Source organism: Oculina patagonica, chromosome 2 (genome assembly GCF_052425735.1).
Source record: "Oculina patagonica isolate OP01 chromosome 2, crgOcupat, whole genome shotgun sequence".
NCBI lineage: Eukaryota > Metazoa > Cnidaria > Anthozoa > Scleractinia > Oculinidae > Oculina > Oculina patagonica.
The window spans coordinates 1,777,053-1,796,327 of NC_135759.1; the positions used below are offsets into that span (position 1 = coordinate 1,777,053).

General features: G+C 39.4%; 2 protein-coding genes across 5 annotated transcripts in view; one reads left to right on the top strand and one right to left on the bottom strand.

Annotated features, from left to right (window-relative positions):
• LOC144642574 (uncharacterized) overlaps positions 1–19,275 on the bottom strand; it is a 79,226-nt gene that overhangs the window by 54,695 nt on the left and 5,256 nt on the right. Inside the window, exon 2 of the mRNA XM_078501556.1 lies at positions 703–925. The gene's annotated coding sequence lies outside the window, so the exon portion shown is untranslated. The remainder of the gene's footprint in view (positions 1–702; positions 926–19,275) is intronic.
• LOC144642581 (plasminogen-like) overlaps positions 5,574–19,275 on the top strand; it is a 28,028-nt gene continuing 14,326 nt past the window's right edge. Inside the window, exons 1-7 of one of the 4 annotated variants that reach the window (XM_078501565.1) lie at positions 5,576–5,729; positions 12,487–12,594; positions 14,065–14,217; positions 14,700–14,816; positions 16,563–16,736; positions 17,672–17,848; positions 19,050–19,220. In XM_078501565.1, coding sequence (XP_078357691.1) covers positions 5,639–5,729; positions 12,487–12,594; positions 14,065–14,217; positions 14,700–14,816; positions 16,563–16,736; positions 17,672–17,848; positions 19,050–19,220 — 991 coding nt within the window. In that variant the 5' untranslated portion in view covers positions 5,576–5,638. Of the gene's footprint in view, positions 5,730–9,348; positions 9,664–11,109; positions 11,271–12,486; positions 12,595–14,064; positions 14,218–14,699; positions 14,817–16,562; positions 16,737–17,671; positions 17,849–19,049; positions 19,221–19,275 lie in introns of those variants that run through there. The other 3 variants (XM_078501566.1, XM_078501567.1, XM_078501568.1) reach the window with 3 other exon arrangements.

The following is a 19,275-nucleotide window of genomic DNA, read 5'->3' on the forward strand; positions in this document are numbered from 1 at the left end:
CCGGAACGTGTTAAATATTGCAAAACGACGACTTATTTTCTGGATATCCCAATTTTTGTTTTGAGTTTACGGTATTTTGAGAATCAAAACGTTATCGAAACGCTATCGAAACGTAAGTTGCAAGCTCAGCAAGAATGTGTCAAAGCACGGGATACACGTCATCGCACCAGGGGAATTACCAAAAGCTTGTCGGAAGACGCTAAACGGAGAAACACAATGGGATAGCCTTAATCTACTCTTTATTTTGGGTTTATTTTATTGAACATTCGGAACAAAATAAATATTTGCATGCGTAAGCAGGCATTTTTCCGGCTAGGCATGTGGTTTTAAAAAGCAAAAGATGACGTGGTAAGGAAATTCATGTCACGTCCACTCCAGCTCCGTGACTAACGCAAACACGACTTGTGTGTTTCTCAAGTGACTGCTTTTCTAAAGATTTTACTGTGCGGCACCGTGCCTTTAAGCCAAAGCACTGAAAGAGGTCAGGTGGCCAAACCCGCACGATTATAAACTTCTTGCAGTTCTTGTTACCATTAAATTCCTTTAGTAGTCAGTTAAACCCCATTTGACATTTTGACATTAACATTTGACTTTGTAAAGGCAACATTTCCACGCCACAGTTTCCAATAACAATATCGACTTTCTCAAACTTTCAGGAGGAAAGTATTAATTATTGGTATGTTAAATAAAGTGCCTCATTACCTTCACAGTGGTCTCTCTCTTTGCAACGTTGCACTGCGGTTCTTCGCAATTCTCGTGATGCTTATAGATGCCACTTTAATAAGCTGGGAAGTTAATACCCAATGTCCTACGGCATGTTATAGCCCTTCTTTGCAATGGCACTTCATACACTGGAAAACTGGCCAATCGATTTTTCAAGGAATGATTTTCTTCTCTGTTCTTGCAAGCAGCCAAGGGCCGTTATCTGAATAATAATAATAATAATAATAATAATAATAATAATAATAATAAGTAGAAGAAGAAGAAGAAGAAGAAGAAGAAGAAGAAGAAGAAGAAGAAGAAGAAGAAGAAGAAGAAGAAGAAGAAGAAGAAGAAGAAGAAGAAGGAGAAGGAGGGGAAGAAGAAGAAGAAGAAGAAGAAGAAGAAGAAGAAGAAGAAGAAGAAGAAGAACGACGACGATGAAGGGATGATGATGATGATGATGAGGATAAAATGTTAGATGAAATTGAAAAAACATAGCCTGGTTTTCTCGTGGACACACTCATAAATAATTAAATAGCGATTGTCCTTCAGTACCTCACGAAAATATAATATATTGCCATATACAAAGAGTAGACTATTCCGGACTACTGAACCGATAACTGCCAGACCTGACGGGGGCCTTTGGAACTGTTTAAATTAAATAGTTAAGGTGGCTTATGGTAACCCCGGGGGAGGTACTCCCTATAATCCGGGAAGGATTATAAGGGGATTATAATACGGGAAGGCTCCGCCCGAAAGGGGTACCTTTTTCAGGCTGCAGGTAGATAAAAGGGTAGGGAATTCACAAGTTTAGGTATATGAAAGGGTATGGAAATCTGTCATTTAGGTTTTTTCAAAGGGCCTTTAATTAACATATTTCGAACAGATGCAATTTATGGCTGTATAATTTCAATGTATTAAGCGTTACATGAAAATGATAAGAAAACGTCATGTTCTAAGTCTATACCATGTCTTTCAGGCATATGAAACGGGTACCTTTTCTCAGTAAAAGGTTTACGAAAGGAGTACAATTTCTGTCAAAACGGTATATAAAAGGGTAAGGGGTAAGAACCTCGGGGCAAGATGGCGATAAATAGATGCGCGTCACAACAAGCCGATCGATAGTAACAACCGATGAGGCCACGAACATTTCCATCTGATTATCGATTGGTTATCGATTAACCAATAAGGCGAAAAAAAATTGTAAAAGCAAAAGAAAGTAAGTCCGGGGCGATCAAATAAATAGCATATAGGCCTTATCACGGTTTTCGACGCCATCTTGACGAATAGGGCAAAGTGGGTAGAAATTACAATGTTTGTATGGGAATCCAACAGCAAATATCTTCTACAAAAATTGAATTCTGGACAACTTATGAATTGTAAAGTTACGATATTAGGCAAAAGATTTTATTTGCCGAGTTTGAAGGATGTAGCTCGGCTAGAAAGTGTTCAGTGACGTTTTTAATTTCCCATACATTTGTCTATATTTTTTTCCGCATGATTGACGCGGTTCGCGCGAAAATTATAGACAAATGTATGGAAAAGTTAAAAACGTAACACGTAAACTGAACGCTTTCTAGCACAACGACAACTTTGAAGCTTGGCGAATAAAAACTTTTGCTTAGTATCTTTACTTTGCAATTCATAAGTTGTCCAGAATTCACGTTCTTGTAGAAGATGGTCGAAGATATATGCCGTCGGATTCCCATACAAACACTGTAATTTCCACCCGCTTTGCCTACTCGTCAAAATGGCGTCGAAAACCGTGATAAGGCCTATTCACTTTCGTGGTATTAGAATTCAATACGAGAAGTAAAGAAATAAGCTGATTAACCAAAAATATTTGACTATTAATGTTTTGAAGTTAACGTTCAGTTAATTTGACCTGAAAATAGCGAGGATATTTTCTCATCTAATCCGCGGATTGTTTAACTCAAAATGATTTTAAAGAATTTTGGTATGATAAGCAAAAAACAAAAACAAAGCTCTAAAAATACCTGAAAGACGATTTTTGTTGCTCTTCGTTGACAGTCTGTCCCACGATTCACCAGGATAAGTAGAAGGCCGTAATACACCTTATTCCAAATGCGGACAATACATTATTCTTTTGTCCGAGTCATGTTAATGGCCCCGTTGCCCGATCGTTCGAGAATTCAAAAGAATCATGGTAAAACGAGGCAATAAGGGCTTAAATATAGGCAAAAGATTAATGTTTTGCGGCCATTTTGAATTAAGGTGTATTCATATACAGAAAGTTAAAACATATGCAGCAGGTGTTGTCCCTTATCAGTCAAACTGAACGCTTAAACAATGATCTTCCTTCATATGTCAGTTTTTACCTGCTCGCTCATTAGCAATTGATAATATTAATATTTAAATTTCATCAAACGGCTGTTTTCTTTTACCTGAAAGTCTCACTTAATCTATTTATTTTCGTTATTTTAAATTAGTAGTTCAGTTAATAGTTCAGTTGTAGATTGTTCCAGGCGTTTGTGCTGTAGCTATTTGCACAGTTTAAACTCTGTTCGTGATAAAGGCACGTTATCATTAAGGCTTGGTTAAACAGAACGTTTCAACGATCATTTTAATGTCAATCTTTCCGTACTCGCTCATTTAGACTCTTTGGCAATTAATATTAATATTTCTTTAAACGGATGTTTTCTTATGAAATTCTAAGTTAAGCTGTTACTTAAGGTTATTTCAAATTTGTAGTTCAGTTAATAGTTCAGTTGTAGATTGTTTTTGGCGTTTGTGCTGTGACTATTTACACTCCGTGCGTGATGAAGGCAATCGTCACCATTAAGGCTTGGCAAATTAACAGCACAAAGAAAGTGGGAGACTAACGCAGCTCTATGCAGCAGCTGTCAATCGTTATCTTCAAACTAAACGTTTTAACAGATCTAATATCCCCAGGGGGGTACTCCGGCTTGTTAATGACGGGGATGATCGAAGGATTTTTTGGGTTTGAAATTTTCGATTCTGGGATTTTTTGGGTTGGAAAATTGGCAAGTTTTTGGGTATCTTGATTTAGATAGGGGATTTTTGGCTATTAAAAACGAACTAATGTGCCTTGGCGCGGCCTTGGCCTATTTATGGTATGATGAATAAACAAAACGAGCGTTCTGTGTTACTTTATTGCACCTCATGGCAATTAAGGGGTAATGAAAGAAATTTTTTGGGGGTATTTTTGGTTCAGGGATGGGGTAATGTCGGAAGACTTAGGGATTTTTTGGGTCCTGAATTTTGCCTCCATTCGATCATCCCCGTCATTTACAAGCCGGAGTACCCCCTGGGCTAATATCTAAATTTATATAGCGCTAAAATTATATAAAAAATTATTCTAATGCGCTTTACAGGTAAGATAAAATCGTATAAGTTAAAATATAAAAAAGGCAAACTATTAAAAATATTAAAATAATTTTTACAACGACAAAAAATTAAAAAAAAGATTAAAAAAAAAATAATAAGCCAGCTCATCTTTCTGTCGCTATATTGAGGTATTTATTCAGACCCTTTATCAACTAAGATCTACCGACAAACATCTGTGCTTTTATTTTAGCAAAAGATATGCACTCTTTTATTCTGCACGTACTAAGTTTTTTCTTGTGACAGGAAGTTAAACTGCGGTGCTTTGAAATGTAAATCAAAGGGCTCTACGTGCCTAGGACTGCGTACACCAGGTGAATGCCTGGGGGAGAGGGGTCAACTACAAATAGTGGACTATACGCGGAGGCTCCGCCCGAAAGGGGCACCTTTTTCAAGCTGTAGGTATATTATGAGCTTTAATGCCTTATTGGGGTTTCACGAGGGGAAAACTGTCTTAAAGTCTTTTTTTTGGGGGGGGGGGGGGACTTTCAAACAGACCGACCGACCGACCGACCGACCGTCCGTCTAAAACTTTTAGTTGGAAGATAATGAACAACAGCTGCTGCATAGAGTTGCGTCAGTAGTCTCCCACTTTCTTTGTGCTATTAATTTGCAAATGATGACGTGCCATCATCACGCACAGAGTTAAAACTGTGCAAATAGTCACAGCACAAACGCCTAAAACGATCTAAAACTGAACTGTTAACTGATCTACCAATTTGAAATAACCTTAAGTAACAGCTTAACTTGGACTTTCATTTAAAAGAAAACAACCGTTTTTTGAAATATTAAAGAGTCTAAATGAGCGAGTAAGTAAAAATTGACATTGAAATGATCGGAGATTATTGTTGAAACGTTCTCAGCCGGCCGAATATGGTTTAATTTTCTGTGTATAAATTCCAGCTTTAAAACTTATCCTGGTGAATCGTTGGACTGACGGTCAACAGAGAGCAACATTGCTTATCATGCCGAAAACTGGTGGCATTAAAATCATTTTGAGTTAAACCGATGACAGAGCGAGTTGTTATCCGCGGATTAGATGAAAACATTTCCTCGCTATTTTCAAGTCAAATTGACTGAACCTTCAAATAATTTTTATTCTTAGAGCGGCACTTATGTCGAAAGTTAATTGCGTTTGCTTTGGTTTGCATTGCTACGCTTAGTGATTAGCTAAAAAATCTCGCGCCACTTTCTCAGCAATAGAACAAAACCAAAACCAATCATGACTCGCTCGCGCACGTTTTCCCGCGCTTCGTGCCGGCTACATGTATGCTTCATTTCATTAGTTCCTCCTTGTTTTTTGATTGGCCAGAGTATTTTGGTTTTGGTTTTACGACACTCAATTGAAAACTGCTCTTTACATAAGAATTACTTTGAAACATGTGATTGGTCGAGAGCATTCAGTTAATATACAGTAGCATGTGAACTTGACATGATAACCCATTTTTTTTTTTAATCATTCCACTTCCGAGAAAAATGGCAGCTCGTTTCCTAGAGATGAAGAAGAGCGGTTTGATTTGTCTACTAGGCCCGAAAAAATAGCGGCAATAACTGAAAGAAAGAGAACTGGATGAAGACCGGCTCGTGGATTATCGAAGTTACCCTTTCGTCTGCATTAATTCAGCAAGAAATAGTGCGGTTTCCACGCAGTTCCCGAAGAGGTATTTTGTGCGAAACAAATTCAGTGATCGAATGATAAAACTCGCAAAATATCGTGATTTGTCAGTGTCTCGAAGATCAATTATTTGCCTCAGCCTTCGGCTTCGGCAAAAAATCGATCTGCTCGCCACTGACAAATCACGATATTTTGCTCAACCTCGTCAAATAACTGTTAAATATCTGCAGCAGACATTGGGTTATCATGTCGAGTTTAAAGTCCGCCTAGTTTCCAAGCCCCTCGTCCGGCCGTGTAGTGCTGTCAAACTTTTGAAAATATGGCTGAGCGATTCGCCTCCGTTTCCGAAGAGAAATTGAAAGTTTTGATGGAGAATAAAGATTCTAAAAACACCAAGATAACAAATAATGAACAAAAACAAGTGTAAAAATTCTGAATGATTATTTGAGGGAGAAGAACCTGGAGGAACCACAAGATAAAAACGCTTTGGGAAATGTTCTGACAAAGTTTTACACTGGCGCTAGAAAAAGTGATGGCAAATTGTTTAAAAACGTATAATAAAACAATTATTGAATTCGGTTTTCGCATGATATCGTGAATGATCAAAACCTCGTGTCTGTGTTACACAGACCTCGCTTTTGATAATTCACGATAACATGCTCAACCTCATCCAATAATTGCTTATTACTTAGTTTATTAATGCTTGTATTGAATTCGAATACCACAAAAGTGAATAAGCTATTAACATGATTGCCCCTATATATACTTTCCTTTGCTTTGACTATTTTTCGCCTTAAAGGACTTAATGCAATTGGCAAATCGACCGTCAGTTCGAAACAAACCCATTATCATTATCTTCAAACTAAACGTTTTAACAAAACAAAATACCAACTCATCTTTATGTTGTATTGAGTATTTTATTCAGACTCTTTATCAGCTTATCAGCCGCGTCGTTCGTCGTCTAAAGGACTGGGCATACCGGAAGTAAAGAGTGCGTCAGGGACTGTTCACTTTTTATGGGGTGGAGGGGGTGGCTGGTGGGATGGGAAAAACAGTTTGGATGCGGGGGACCACGAAACGAAGAAAAAACTGCTTGGCTTCTCTGCTGCCGGATCTCTTGTTCAAGATATACTCGTACCAGACTTCACTCTTTTATAAGGTGGGATGGGGGTTGGGCAGGCCAACACATATGGCTTCAAAAAGGGGGGCCATGCGAAAAAAATGACTTTTGGGGGGGGGGGGGGGTAACTCAAAATAATTACCTTTAAGTGTTGTATGATGGCATGTATGATAGTACAAATCTCCTACCAGCATGATCAAATCCCTCCAGCCCACCACCCCATAAAAAATAAACGGTACTTCAGTTCCAGCTTTCACAGGCAACAAAATTGCGTCAAGCAGCTTGCGACAAGAAAAAGAGCAGCCACTCGATAGGCCAGAACCCGCTCAAATTGCTAGAGATCGGAGCCTGAAGCAAACCAAACGCAAATAGACCAAAAACAAGACCAGGGGGCATCTATGAGGCCCTGTTAAGGGTGTTAAGGTTATCCCTTATCCCAATAAATTTGAGGGCAGTTATTTCTTATCCCAAAAATTACCAAAGCTATTATCCATATTTTTTAATTTTTTTATTCCTAAAACTGAGTTGTTATGTGTTTTATCCTTATCCCTATCATTATTTAAACATTTATCCCTATCCCTCAAATATTTTTGTGAGTTATCCCTTATTCCTAAAACCCCTAATAAGCCTCATCTATCTGACGTGAAAAAAGTCACTGATCAGTCTTGATCGCATCAAAAAGCATAATTTTCAAAAACGAGCATAATTTTGAACAATTTGGAAAAAAAATCGGGCACTGCTATTAGCATAATATGCTACTTTTACTAGCACAATCGACAAGGGCCTATCCGCGATCCGCTGTATTTTCGAAATCCGTGAATCTGCAAATGAATCGCAAAAATCCACGATCCGTGCGAATCCGTCGATCCGCGAGCCTATTCACCTCCCCCCCCTCCCCCTCCCCCAGTTAGTTGCGGGTTTATGGTTAATTAACGCAGGTTAGTTTTTGTGGGGGAGAACTTTTTGGGGGCCCCCCCCCCCCCCCCCAGTAGAGAGGCCCGCAACCCTAATCTTGACAGTGACCGAAAGCGGATTGCGTATTACGCGTGCGCGCCACGTTTATAAATGCTATCTGCAAACCGGAAGTTGAAAATTTTGTTCTTCCACTAAGAACGATCGGAATGCAAAAAATGTGTCAATCACGACAGTTTGTCGTAACACCGGAAGAGAAAAATCTTGTCTCCAAGAACGATAAGAATGCGAAGAATCAACAGTTTGTCACATTAGATCGAGGCTTCTGTCTTGCAGACATTACGTTTTGCAGACGTTGTTTTATAGGTGTTGCTTTTGAGAAGATCTGCTGTGATTGTATCACAGATAAACTACGGCAAAGCGAATGATTCCAACAACGGTTATTCTCGAGAAATTCCTTATAACACTGACAACAAAGCGAGTTTGCCGACGGAGGAAAATCACATCTCAATTCACACCGCGTGCTCGTCTACACTTCGCAAAACTGTCAATCAAAAAAACAACTCTGATTGGTTCGCGGCAATAGGAAACGATAAAATACATTCGTGACTTAAGCGTGACGCGTTACTCGACCTTACTCGGAATAATTTTCTTTTGTCCAGTGATTTATCGACACTGTCTGAAAAATTTTCGTGACCTGTTGAAAAAATTGCCGTGAAATGAGGTGACTTAACTTATTTCTTCTTCCATCATGAACGGTTACAATGCGAAAGGATCTGAAAATGTGTTGTTCAAACAGGAAGTCGAGGAATCTTTTTTTGCCAACTTTTGGAAAACTTCCCAAAAACTTCGACTTGAAGTAATTTTCCAGTAACAAAAAACACTTCCCTCCCAGTACCTTCTCTTAACTGCATCGAGGCCCGCACTTTCTAACCTGTGGTTACCACTAGTAACTATGGTTTCATGCTAAATTAAACGACAAGAGTTCAGATTGTTATCAAGCTAAGAGACAGGGCGGAGAAACTTTTTGGGAATTCTTTTCAACAGGGTGGTAGTTCTACCCCCCCCCCCCCCCCCCCAGTTGATGAGTACGAACGCCGAATCAACTATGACGTCACCGAAATCGAGAGCGAATAATCGAATTGTTTTTGCATCTGGTTTTTGCAGAATTCTAGCTACATCTCTCTTTTTTTTTTTTTCCTTCAAAAACGATTTCTAATTATTTACCCACAATTTAAATAGTCTTAAAGTTTTACGACTAACTATTAAAACGCTTTGTCCGCTTTAGCAAAACCGAGTGAGTTATCAATTAGCAAGTGTTGACAGTTCCGCTATGATTCTCTTTGTTTCGGTCGATTTTTGGAAAATCTCACCTTCGCACTTCGGTCTCTTTGATGTTTTTGCCGATTTGCAAAGTTTTTGCCAACCGGAAAACCTAGGGACGATCGCACAAGGCAAAGTTCCCAGATGACAGATTTCTACCGCAAAGAAAACAAATTCTGGCAAAAATTCCCAAGTACGACTTATGTCTAATTCCCAAGAGAGCGACTCGCCTGTTATCACTTTATACATATTAATAAACGAAAATTCAAGGACCGGCAAAGATTTGTTTGGAGTGATCTTGAGACCGTGTCAAAGAAATTTAATTTCCTGAATGTGCTCTCAAGTTCATGCACGTGCAAGCGAAAGGAAAGAATATTCTCTTCTTCAATTTTCATATCACGCAGCACATCTGTTAAATACCGTAGGTCCGTAGGAGTGCTAAAGGTTGACGTCACAGACAGACAAAACACAAGTCTTTACAGCATCAAATAACTCGTAAAGCTTAGCACGGAACTTTATTGACGAAATCACTTTTTCGTCTTTCTACTTCTTACAATGAAGCTCCGCTTGTACATAGCTTCTATTATTTTATTTGTCTGCTGTTGTCTTTGGAGAAAAGTTGCAAGTAAGTGAACTGAATGAATTACCTAACGAATTTACTTAACTGCAGTGTGGATTGCAGGAGTATTCCAGGAGAACTGTATTTTCGTTTGAAGAGGACCTAGAAGAGCTAGGGGGCTAAATTGTGAGCTATTAAGACTGAAAACGTCCGATAGTTGCTTTGCGAAATGCTTCGAATTTGCAGGGAACTTCTGGTCTAGTTCCGGCCAGAATCTCTGAGAGAAACTACGAAACTAGACAACCAACGTGAAACCTTTTGAAATTTACGATTGCGACATTGGAAAATGTCTCCTTCATCTCCTACCCGGTACCCCTAGACCCCCATTCTCCGAAGGGACTTTTCAATAGTCTGATCAGGATTATTCTCCAATCACTGTGAAATTCCGATTTTTGGAGCCTTCAAGGAAGCGAAAATTGGTTGGATAAATCAGGAGTTCGAGAAATGGGGGATATAAAAATTACAGTGTGGTTAAAGAAATCGTAGGCTGTAACAGCTGTCCCTTCCCTGAGAGGTTTTTCTCGCACGCGGTGGATACTTCGGAAACCGCACAAAAAAAAACTTCTGGCACCTAGGGTAAGCCGCCCCGCTCCGCTCAAAAAAATCCATACGGGATCTTTTTGAGCGGAGCGGGACGGCTGTACACAGGCTAAAGAAACTAAATCGAGGCTTCGAGAAATCGGGAAATCAGGCAACTTCAGCGCACATAACTCCTAGTGGGTCACTGGAGTGTGAGAAACAGACTTCTCGACCTGCGACCAGGCTCCGACCCCGACGCCGCGGGTTCTCGTTGATTTCTTCAGTTCTTTTTCCTGAACTGTCAATGATAATTGCTTCTTGGTGTTGATTCTGCTCTGAACCGAAAAAATACAATTTCAGCGATGCGTTCAAGTCTCAGGTATACGATTTCTGAGCATATTAAATTTTGTTATAAATCGGTAAGGGGTCGAAATTAGGTCACATATGAGTGCAAAACAATATAGCCGAAAGCTATTTTTATCTTCTAATTGATTATTTTTGTTATAATTTTCTCATTTACTGCCTGCTTCACAATGTATTTTAAAACTGTAAAGAGTAATTCTATTTTAATCAATATTGATAATTACGATCAATAATCAATTACGAAAAGTGATGTTAATTTATAAGTGCCTATTTCTTGTGCAAGAAATCTGAATAACAAAGTGCAGCACAATTCTGCGGCTGTATAAACACATGACAAAGACATGTTAAGACTATTATGAATCAAACTCATTCCCTTTTATCTGTTTTTCTTTTCAAAAGAAAGTTGTTTATAAGCTTTGCCGGACTCCCCGGAGATCAAAGGATTTTCACGCTTCGCTGAAATTTAATTATACAATAGCTTTCAAAAAATCTAGTTTATAACGGTCTTTGGCGGTTGCTTTTAAACAATCAGAGTTTGAATCTCGCTGTATGACTGTATAACTTCACGACCGATTGAATCTCTGTCTATGCGCTTCACTTGGAAACTCTCTTAAAATGCCATTCGCCATTTGTCGGATGTTTCACTAAGCACTTGTTATTAGCTGAAACACTTTTACTTGTCATTGGGCCAAGTTTATGTAATTATTATCCCGCAGCTGTCAGGAGACAAGGTATGTTTTTATGACGCTAGCTTTTGAAAGTTCTAGAAAAACCGTTACGTTTAGGTTTTTGAAGGCGCAATTGTAAGCGGTAATTGGGCAAATGAAAGGTTCACTCCACATGAATAGTGCACTGGGAACTTTATATTCAAGTCTAACAACTTTTTTCAACTTTCATAGCTAGAGATGCTAATCTGAAAGATTTTATGAATAATAGCTCCGCCTCATTTGAATATTTTTTGTTTGATTAGTTTCGCTTCAGTCCGGTCTGTTCTAAAATATTAATTGTGTATACCTTGCTGAAAATTGATGACTTCCCTGCGGCAAAAGACAAACCATTACACCATGAACCAAGACGAAACAGTTTAATTCATAGATCTAGCTCACAAAGATCCATGCAATTTGCTTGAATTAAAATTTTCAGTTACAACAATTCGCGCCTTCTCGAGCCGGCGAAATCAAGCTGCGATTCCGATACCCCCAAGTGCCTTTTGTCACGCGTTCCTATATTGGTCTACATTCAAAGGCTACGATTCTTGTGAAATGTTCAAATACTCGGCCGCAGTGAAACATTTGGGCGTTAGTTTCAAAAGAAACAAAACTTGCTTCTTAGCAAAAAAATTGAATCTTGCAAAAACAAAAATTAGTCTATGATAATGGCACTTTAATTAAACGCCTTATAAGGGATCATCGTATGTCACGCAAGCAGTTCCTTGAAACAGAAATAATGCGATATTGTTCATTTTCGTAGCTCGTGAACCGTATAAATCTCTCTCAATAAAATATTCCTTGTTCCTTTTATTACAACTATAAAATAACCTAAATGAACTGATAACGGATCTTGAAGTGCTCAAACGGAAATTTATGGGGGAGGGTGCGGGTAATTAGCTCCTGGTAAGATGGACCATTTCTTGGTTGCAAAAAAAAAAATGAGGGGAAGGGGGGACGAGGGAGGGTCTTTTCATGCTTCAACAGGGAGGCGGTATTACAATTTTTGGCCAAAAAGGAGGGACCTCAGTCCGCCATTGTGAATAGCCTTTTTTTAAAGAGCTGTTAGAAAATTTGATCTAATATTGGTCTGATAATAAATTTTATTTACTTTTGACAGAAGGTCGGGGAATAAACGTTACATCAGTTAACTATTGGCAATTACCCCCCCCCCCCCCTCCTTCTTATACATTTTATGTTCTTCATTTTGTTTCTTCTAATTTTTCAAATTTCCTCACAGGCTGTGCTGATAACAACGTTTGGTGTGCTTCATGGGCCAGAAATGGACAATGTAGGAAAAACGCTGCATACATGAGACAATACTGCAAGAAAAGCTGCGGCCTGTGTTGTAAGTCATTCCCAGACTTCTGTGGGAGAAGGCGCGGTGACCTTATGATTAGGCGCCTGTGTAGTTATTTTAGAGCGTGGCCCCTCGCACCTTTCGCGTTTCCCATACGCGCGCTCGAAACTACGGCGCCGGCTACGCAGGCTACCTTATGATTAGCGCACTGAATTGGGATCGAGCGGTCCCATACTCGTCCCCATAGCTCTTTTCGTTTCTCTTAGCCGACAGGGCTTTGGAACGAGAAACAAAAGGCTTTGGGGACTTAAATTCGAAATCTTGAACGGAAGTTAAAAACGCCATGACTCTCTCACACAGTAATGGGTATATAGAAACATCACAACTGCATACATGAAGACCGCAAGTCCAAGAATAAAGGACTGGAAATCCTGAGTCTCCAGTCTCTCTCTTGCCAATACCCTGCCGGCTACGAGAAGCGAAAGGGTTATTAAATAAAATTCTAAGATTTTTTCGCGCCCTAAAAAAATGATGGTGATCTACACCGGAATCTCTGGCAACTCTCTCCTCTCAGGTATAATCGAATTTTGAAGGTTTAGGCGTTTTGACCGTAGACAATTTCTTAATATAGAAAAGTTATTCTCAGTCCTTTTAATACACTTTGAAGATATGAGAAGTTGTGATAGTCTGAGCATATTCTGTGTGGCGTTTCTAATGCACGAAGTTTTAATTCGTTTTGAAAAAAACTCAAGCAAAGCAAAATTCGCGACAGAATGAATCTTCACCAAAAAATAACCTAAATTAGTAGAAACTCAGCTGTGTTCTATTGGAAATCCGCGAATCTGATTGGTTCTCCCACTGTTTTCTATTCGCCCTCGTTTTCTATGAGCGATAGTCAACTCGGCTGCGCCTCGTTGACTATTTTAACAATAGAGTGTTTCTGTCGAGGAACTATCGGCTGATAGTTGCCCCGCGGAAATTTGATGTTCTTAAAACAAATATTAGCCCGAGAAGCGAAGCTTCGAGGGCAAATATGCTAGTTTTAAGAACATCAAATTTCCAAGGGGCAACTATCAGAGCGATAGTTCCGAGACAGAAACACTCTATTGTCTTTATTGTTCACCACTAAATTTCTTCCGCGCGCACATACAAAAACGAGCATTGTGAATTATTTTTATTTTTGAGGATAAAAAACTCATTTAAAAGCCAAAATTTAAAAAAAAAAAAAAAACAAGACGAAAAACCCACTAAATGCATTTTTTTTGTTTGTTTTTTTTTTTCTGGGGGCCCCCTTTTAAAAAAAAAAAACGGGCGGGCACTATCGATCCGGGCATTTTTCTTCGGCGGGCACTATGGGCTGATAGTGCCCTCCGGCGGACGGGCACTATCGCGTCACGTGTTCAATATAAACCAATCAAAATCGGAGAAAATTTAGTGGTGAACTATAATTGCTCATAGAAAACTCGGGTTCGTAGTCTAATTGTTAATTAGTTGATTGATTTTGATTTTTAATCACAGCTGCGGGTTCCTGGAGTTCTTGGGGCAGCTGGTCGTCTTGTACAAAACCTTGCGGAGGAGGTTCCAGAACCAGGCGGCGAGCATGCTATGGAAGCAGCGGCTGCTACGGAGCCAGCGTGCAGTCTCAGCGGTGTAACGTTCAACAATGTCCAGGTATTAAATATTTACTGATGATGCACTGTTAAAAAAGAATGGGTTTATACTCTTCGGGGTGGAGGTGGGGTTATTAACTTTTTTTAAGAATTAGCCATGGTATGTTGCCATTCCTAAGTTTTGATTGGTTTACAGGCCATAGTATATGGGCTCATATACGATTATCATAGACCACAAATATGGTAGGTGTCAGCGAGAATAGCTGGGGAGCTCAAATATTTCATTTTTGGGGTGTTTTTTTTGGAAAAATTATTCCACTCGCGCATGTTGATATAGGATTGTTATAGCCATTTTGGGGTGTTATAATTAGAACAGTTATTTCACTCGCGCTTGTTGGCCATAAACTATAAGTATCATGAGTTACCCTTATGTAATAACAGCAATATGTACCGTTGTATGGCGGTTGAGACATAAAGTTTAGGTCTGCTCATGGTTGATATAATTTTAAAACTCCTCATTTGGACACTCTTATTGTTCTTTAGCTTCATCAAACTGCTTCGATACAAATTGGCTGTGTAGTTCCTGGGCCAAAAATGGAGAATGTCAGCGCAACCCCCGATATATGGTGCCTAACTGCAGGAAAAGTTGCGGCAAGTGTGGTAAGTTATCCCCAGACTCCTTCGGTTTCCGAAATCACCGTCTCAATCTTTCCAAATCTTTAAGGAGCTACGTCACGAGGATTTCGCAGATTGTGGTCTAAACTGTTCTGAATTCAGTGGTAGGCAGCTTAACCCATGAATAACATTTTCTTTGAACATATAAAGGAAGATGTAACTATTATTTGCTGATGGAAATCAATCTATGGCTATAAATATCGAATTTTTGAAGACGCGCGGAAGCAACTTGAATAGTTAAGCCTTTTTTTAATGCAATCCATTTCCATCCGAGCCATCCGCAGCCAAAGACGCTTGTTAACACTTTTAGTGCTCTAATATAGCAATTTTGTAATAAAAATGGACTATTATTTTTAGGTTTCCTACGACACAAATATAAATTTTGGCTGTTCAAAAATCTGTTCAAATCCGTGCAAAAGGCCCCTTTAACTGTCCTTGTTCTTTTTTTGTTGTTGTCGTTGTTTTTGGAGGAAATTTTCTTCAACGCGAGCTAATGACCAAATTTTATGGGTTTTGTGTGTTTTTCTTAGTAACTAGCCCCAAATGCTTCTGTAATTTGGTCTATTAAATAAAACAACATGCAGTTTTTCGGTCAATTAAGTACAAAATTCAACATTCGTTTAATGGGTTAGGAATATTTGTCACTTGCAAGGTTTTACTGAGAGATGTGCTTGGTTCATTTATAAACCTTTTTTAAATTATTGTATAATGTATTGTATGTATGTCAATGCATTTTAATGGCACTGCTGTGCTAATTGAGGACACTTAAAATGGGTAAAACAATATCATAAATCGAACAGAAACTTGTTAAAGACCCCAACTGGTAGGATGCTAACCAGTTGGCTATTTACAAAGCGTAGAGGAGTTGAATTTGAGACGACCAAACACAAATCCATCTAGTGGCAGGGAAAAAGGATTTTAACTCGGGACCTCCGGATTAGAAGTCCAGCGCACTAACCACTAGGCCACGCTGCCTCCTAATTAATTAAAGATAATTAATTAATTTGACATTTTTATTGAGTGTTCAAATCGATAGCTCACGAGTGAGCGCAGCGAACGAGTGAGATATCGGTTTTGAACACGAGAGGCCTCATTTCATATATCCAAGCAACCATGTATTATTTTGTTTACATAAACCTACTGACTATGATGTTTTTGAGGATTTTCCGAAGATTTCCGACCATTTTTCGAAGATTTCCGAAGATTTTAAAAATGTTGTCCAAAGGTCGTTCAAATGATTTCGAACATTTTCCGAACTTGTCCGAAAATTTCCGAAGATTACCGAAGATTGCCGAGGAAGATCCGAAGACTTTTCGGCTTAATATCGATGAACTTTGCCTCATTGAGCATTGAAAAATGGCAAACTCTACTGGCTGATTTGTCAAAAATGATATCACACATGTGTAGATATCATTTTTATCCACACATGTGTGATACCATTTTTATCGATTTGCTACCACTCGCTATACCACTGCAGTTTATATACCTTATTGTAACTTATTTCCGCCGGACTTAATTTTCGCGATTTTCGCGATTTTCAAAAAATCGCGAAATTAAAGACCCGCGAAAAGTTATTTCAAACGTTTTCTATTGTATTTTTTATGTTAATTGCATATTTTTGGCCAAATCGCGAAAATAAAGTCCCGCGAAATATGCCAGTTCCATTTTCGCGAAATTAAGTTCCCGCGAAAATAAGTAGCAATAAGGTAATAATATTTATTTTTTTTACAGTTGTGAATGGTAACTGGGGCTCCTGGGGGAGATGGACCGCGTGTACGAAGACCTGCAACGGCGGTGCCAAGACAAGGAGCCGAACATGCTCTAACCCAGCCCCTCAGAATGGGGGCCGCTGGTGTGCAGGGTCCTCTACTCAGTCACAATCTTGTAACAGCTCACCATGCAAAGGTAGTGAAGCTAGCTGTTGTTTATGTCGTTTGTTTGTTGTTGTTGTTTAGTTTTCGAACACTTATCTTACTAACTGTTGTACTACCTATCACCAAAAAACTCGTCAATTAATCGTTTTTTTGAATAAAGAAATAAAAAAACTTTCACCGTACTTTGCAAGTACTGATGTTTCAAGAGTTAAAACTGTCACGGAATACTTTATTGTTACTTATTTTCGCGGGACTATATATTTTCGCGATTTTTGCGATTTTCAAACAATCGTATAATCAACGGTTTACTGAAAAACTTCAGTAGAAATATTATAACTAAAGTTGTCCGACGTTTCGATGTAACTAACATCATTATCAAGGTAAAATACTGTACATAACGATGCAGCAAACGTCTATTATTTTCCACAAACTAATTTATATTCACACCACGATACAACATTTTACCTTGATAATGATGTTAGTTACATCGAAACGTCGGACAACTTTAGTTTTAATATTTCAAAAACTCCGCAAAATTAAAGACCCGCGAAAACGTATTTTGAACGTTCTTGAAGTTTTCTTTGACGGTTTATACGTATTTTTGGCCAAATCGTGAAAATTGAGTCCCGCGAAATATGCCCGTTTAGTTTTCGCGAAAAAAGATCCGCGGAAATAAGTACTGACAATGAGGTTTGTAGGAAATAGTCAATATTTCGCACTTTGATTCTAATGACTATGTATTATAAGTGGTGAGCTCGTTTACATGCCTGACGGAGAGACGGAGAATGTTTGACGGAACTTTGTTTTAGGCGTTTGGTTATTTGGGGAGCAGCCGAAGGCCATCGAGTGAAAAAAAAAGCGAGGGTTAGTCAGAGAGAAGCGGCAAAACAAGCCCCTTGTCATTTTTTTTTTTTTTCCACTCGCCCTTCTAATTTCTAATTTATTTTATTATTGCATTTTCTATAGTGCCAGTCAATGGCAATTGGGGCGCTTGGGGCAAATGGACCACATGCACAAAGACCTGCGGGGGTGGTGTTACGTCAAGGAGTCGAACATGCTCTAATCCAGCCCCTCAGAATGGGGGCCGTACGTGTACAGGGTCCTCTACTCAGTCGCAATCCTGTAACACCTCCCCATGTAAAGGTAATAAAGCTAGCTGTTGTTGATTTTCTAACTGATGTCCAATGTATATAACGAGTAGACCGAGTGCCAGGAGCGAGAGCCCTGCCGCGACCCCCCCCGGTCCCCCCCCCCCGGGGCCACGACCCGCCCCAGGTGGCCAGCCAGGGAGGCCGCGCGGAGGTCACGGGCGACCGGCCCGACGGCCCCAGCAGGAACACGCGACGATCTTTATCACTCTCATAATTCATAACTCTTGCTTCGATTTTCTTCACTTAAACTGCCAAGATGCTCGGAAAGCACTTATTTTAAGAGAACAGTCAAACTTCCTATAATTATACCTCTATTAAGCGGACACCTCTAAAAGCGGCTGAAATGGTCTTTTTTATTGCTTAGAACCTGTGTTAAAGGGAGTCTTGTAACGAGATTCTACCATCCAATATGCCTGATAACGGACAAATCTGACGAGGCTTTAAGCCGGATTTATTGCGAGATATTGCTGGAAGAAGGATCTCTCGCTGAACGATAGTAAAGCTTTTGACTTGCTTCCCAGAAGTATCCAACATTCGTGACAATAATGGTATTTAACTTGTCATTAGTGAGAAACTGTTTTAAGGCGGACTCAAGCGCATTCCCGAGTGTGTCCTGGTTTAGAACTTTAGAAGCTCTTCGGCGTTGAAATAATCATTCTCTTGTTCATTTTCTATATTCTCATCACTTGTGTGCTTGACAATGTACTGATCAAGTTGGGAGATATCAGATCCTGATCACTTACAGGAATTCAACTACAAGAGTTTCTATTCAAACTTCTATATATTTCTGACTTTGAAATAAATGATTTGATCCTCGTGGTGTGTAAGCAATTTAAGCAATTGCATGTTTTAGCCTGAAAAAAAAAAACAATGCTTCAACGGGATTTGAACCGCTGAGGACATGGGGTCATCCGCGATACCGGTGCGTTGCTCTACCAACTGAGCTACGAATCCTTGTTACGTTGGGAGCATATGGTGGAGCAACGCACCAGTATCGCGAAGGTCATGGATTCAAATCCAATGAATTAGCCTTGAATTATTATTTTGTTCAGGCTAAAAAAATGAAATTGCTTAAATTACTTGCACACTGCGCGCGAGGATCGCATCATTCATTTCATCATTTATCCGCAGTTCAATCAGTCTTTTATATATAATTTTTATTCACTATGTCATTTATGATTTCGCATTTTCAGTGAATGGTAACTGGGCGGCTTGGGGCGAATGGTCCACTTGCTCGAAGACCTGTGGAGGCGGTTACAGGGGAAGGAGCCGAACTTGTACCAAACCAGCCCCTCAGAATGGTGGCCTGCCCTGCCAAGGGTCCAGCCGTCAGTTAGCAGATTGTAACACGCAGTTGTGCCCAGGTAACAAATGTATAAATTGACTAAGTTTAATGCAACTGATAACATCAGCCAGGAT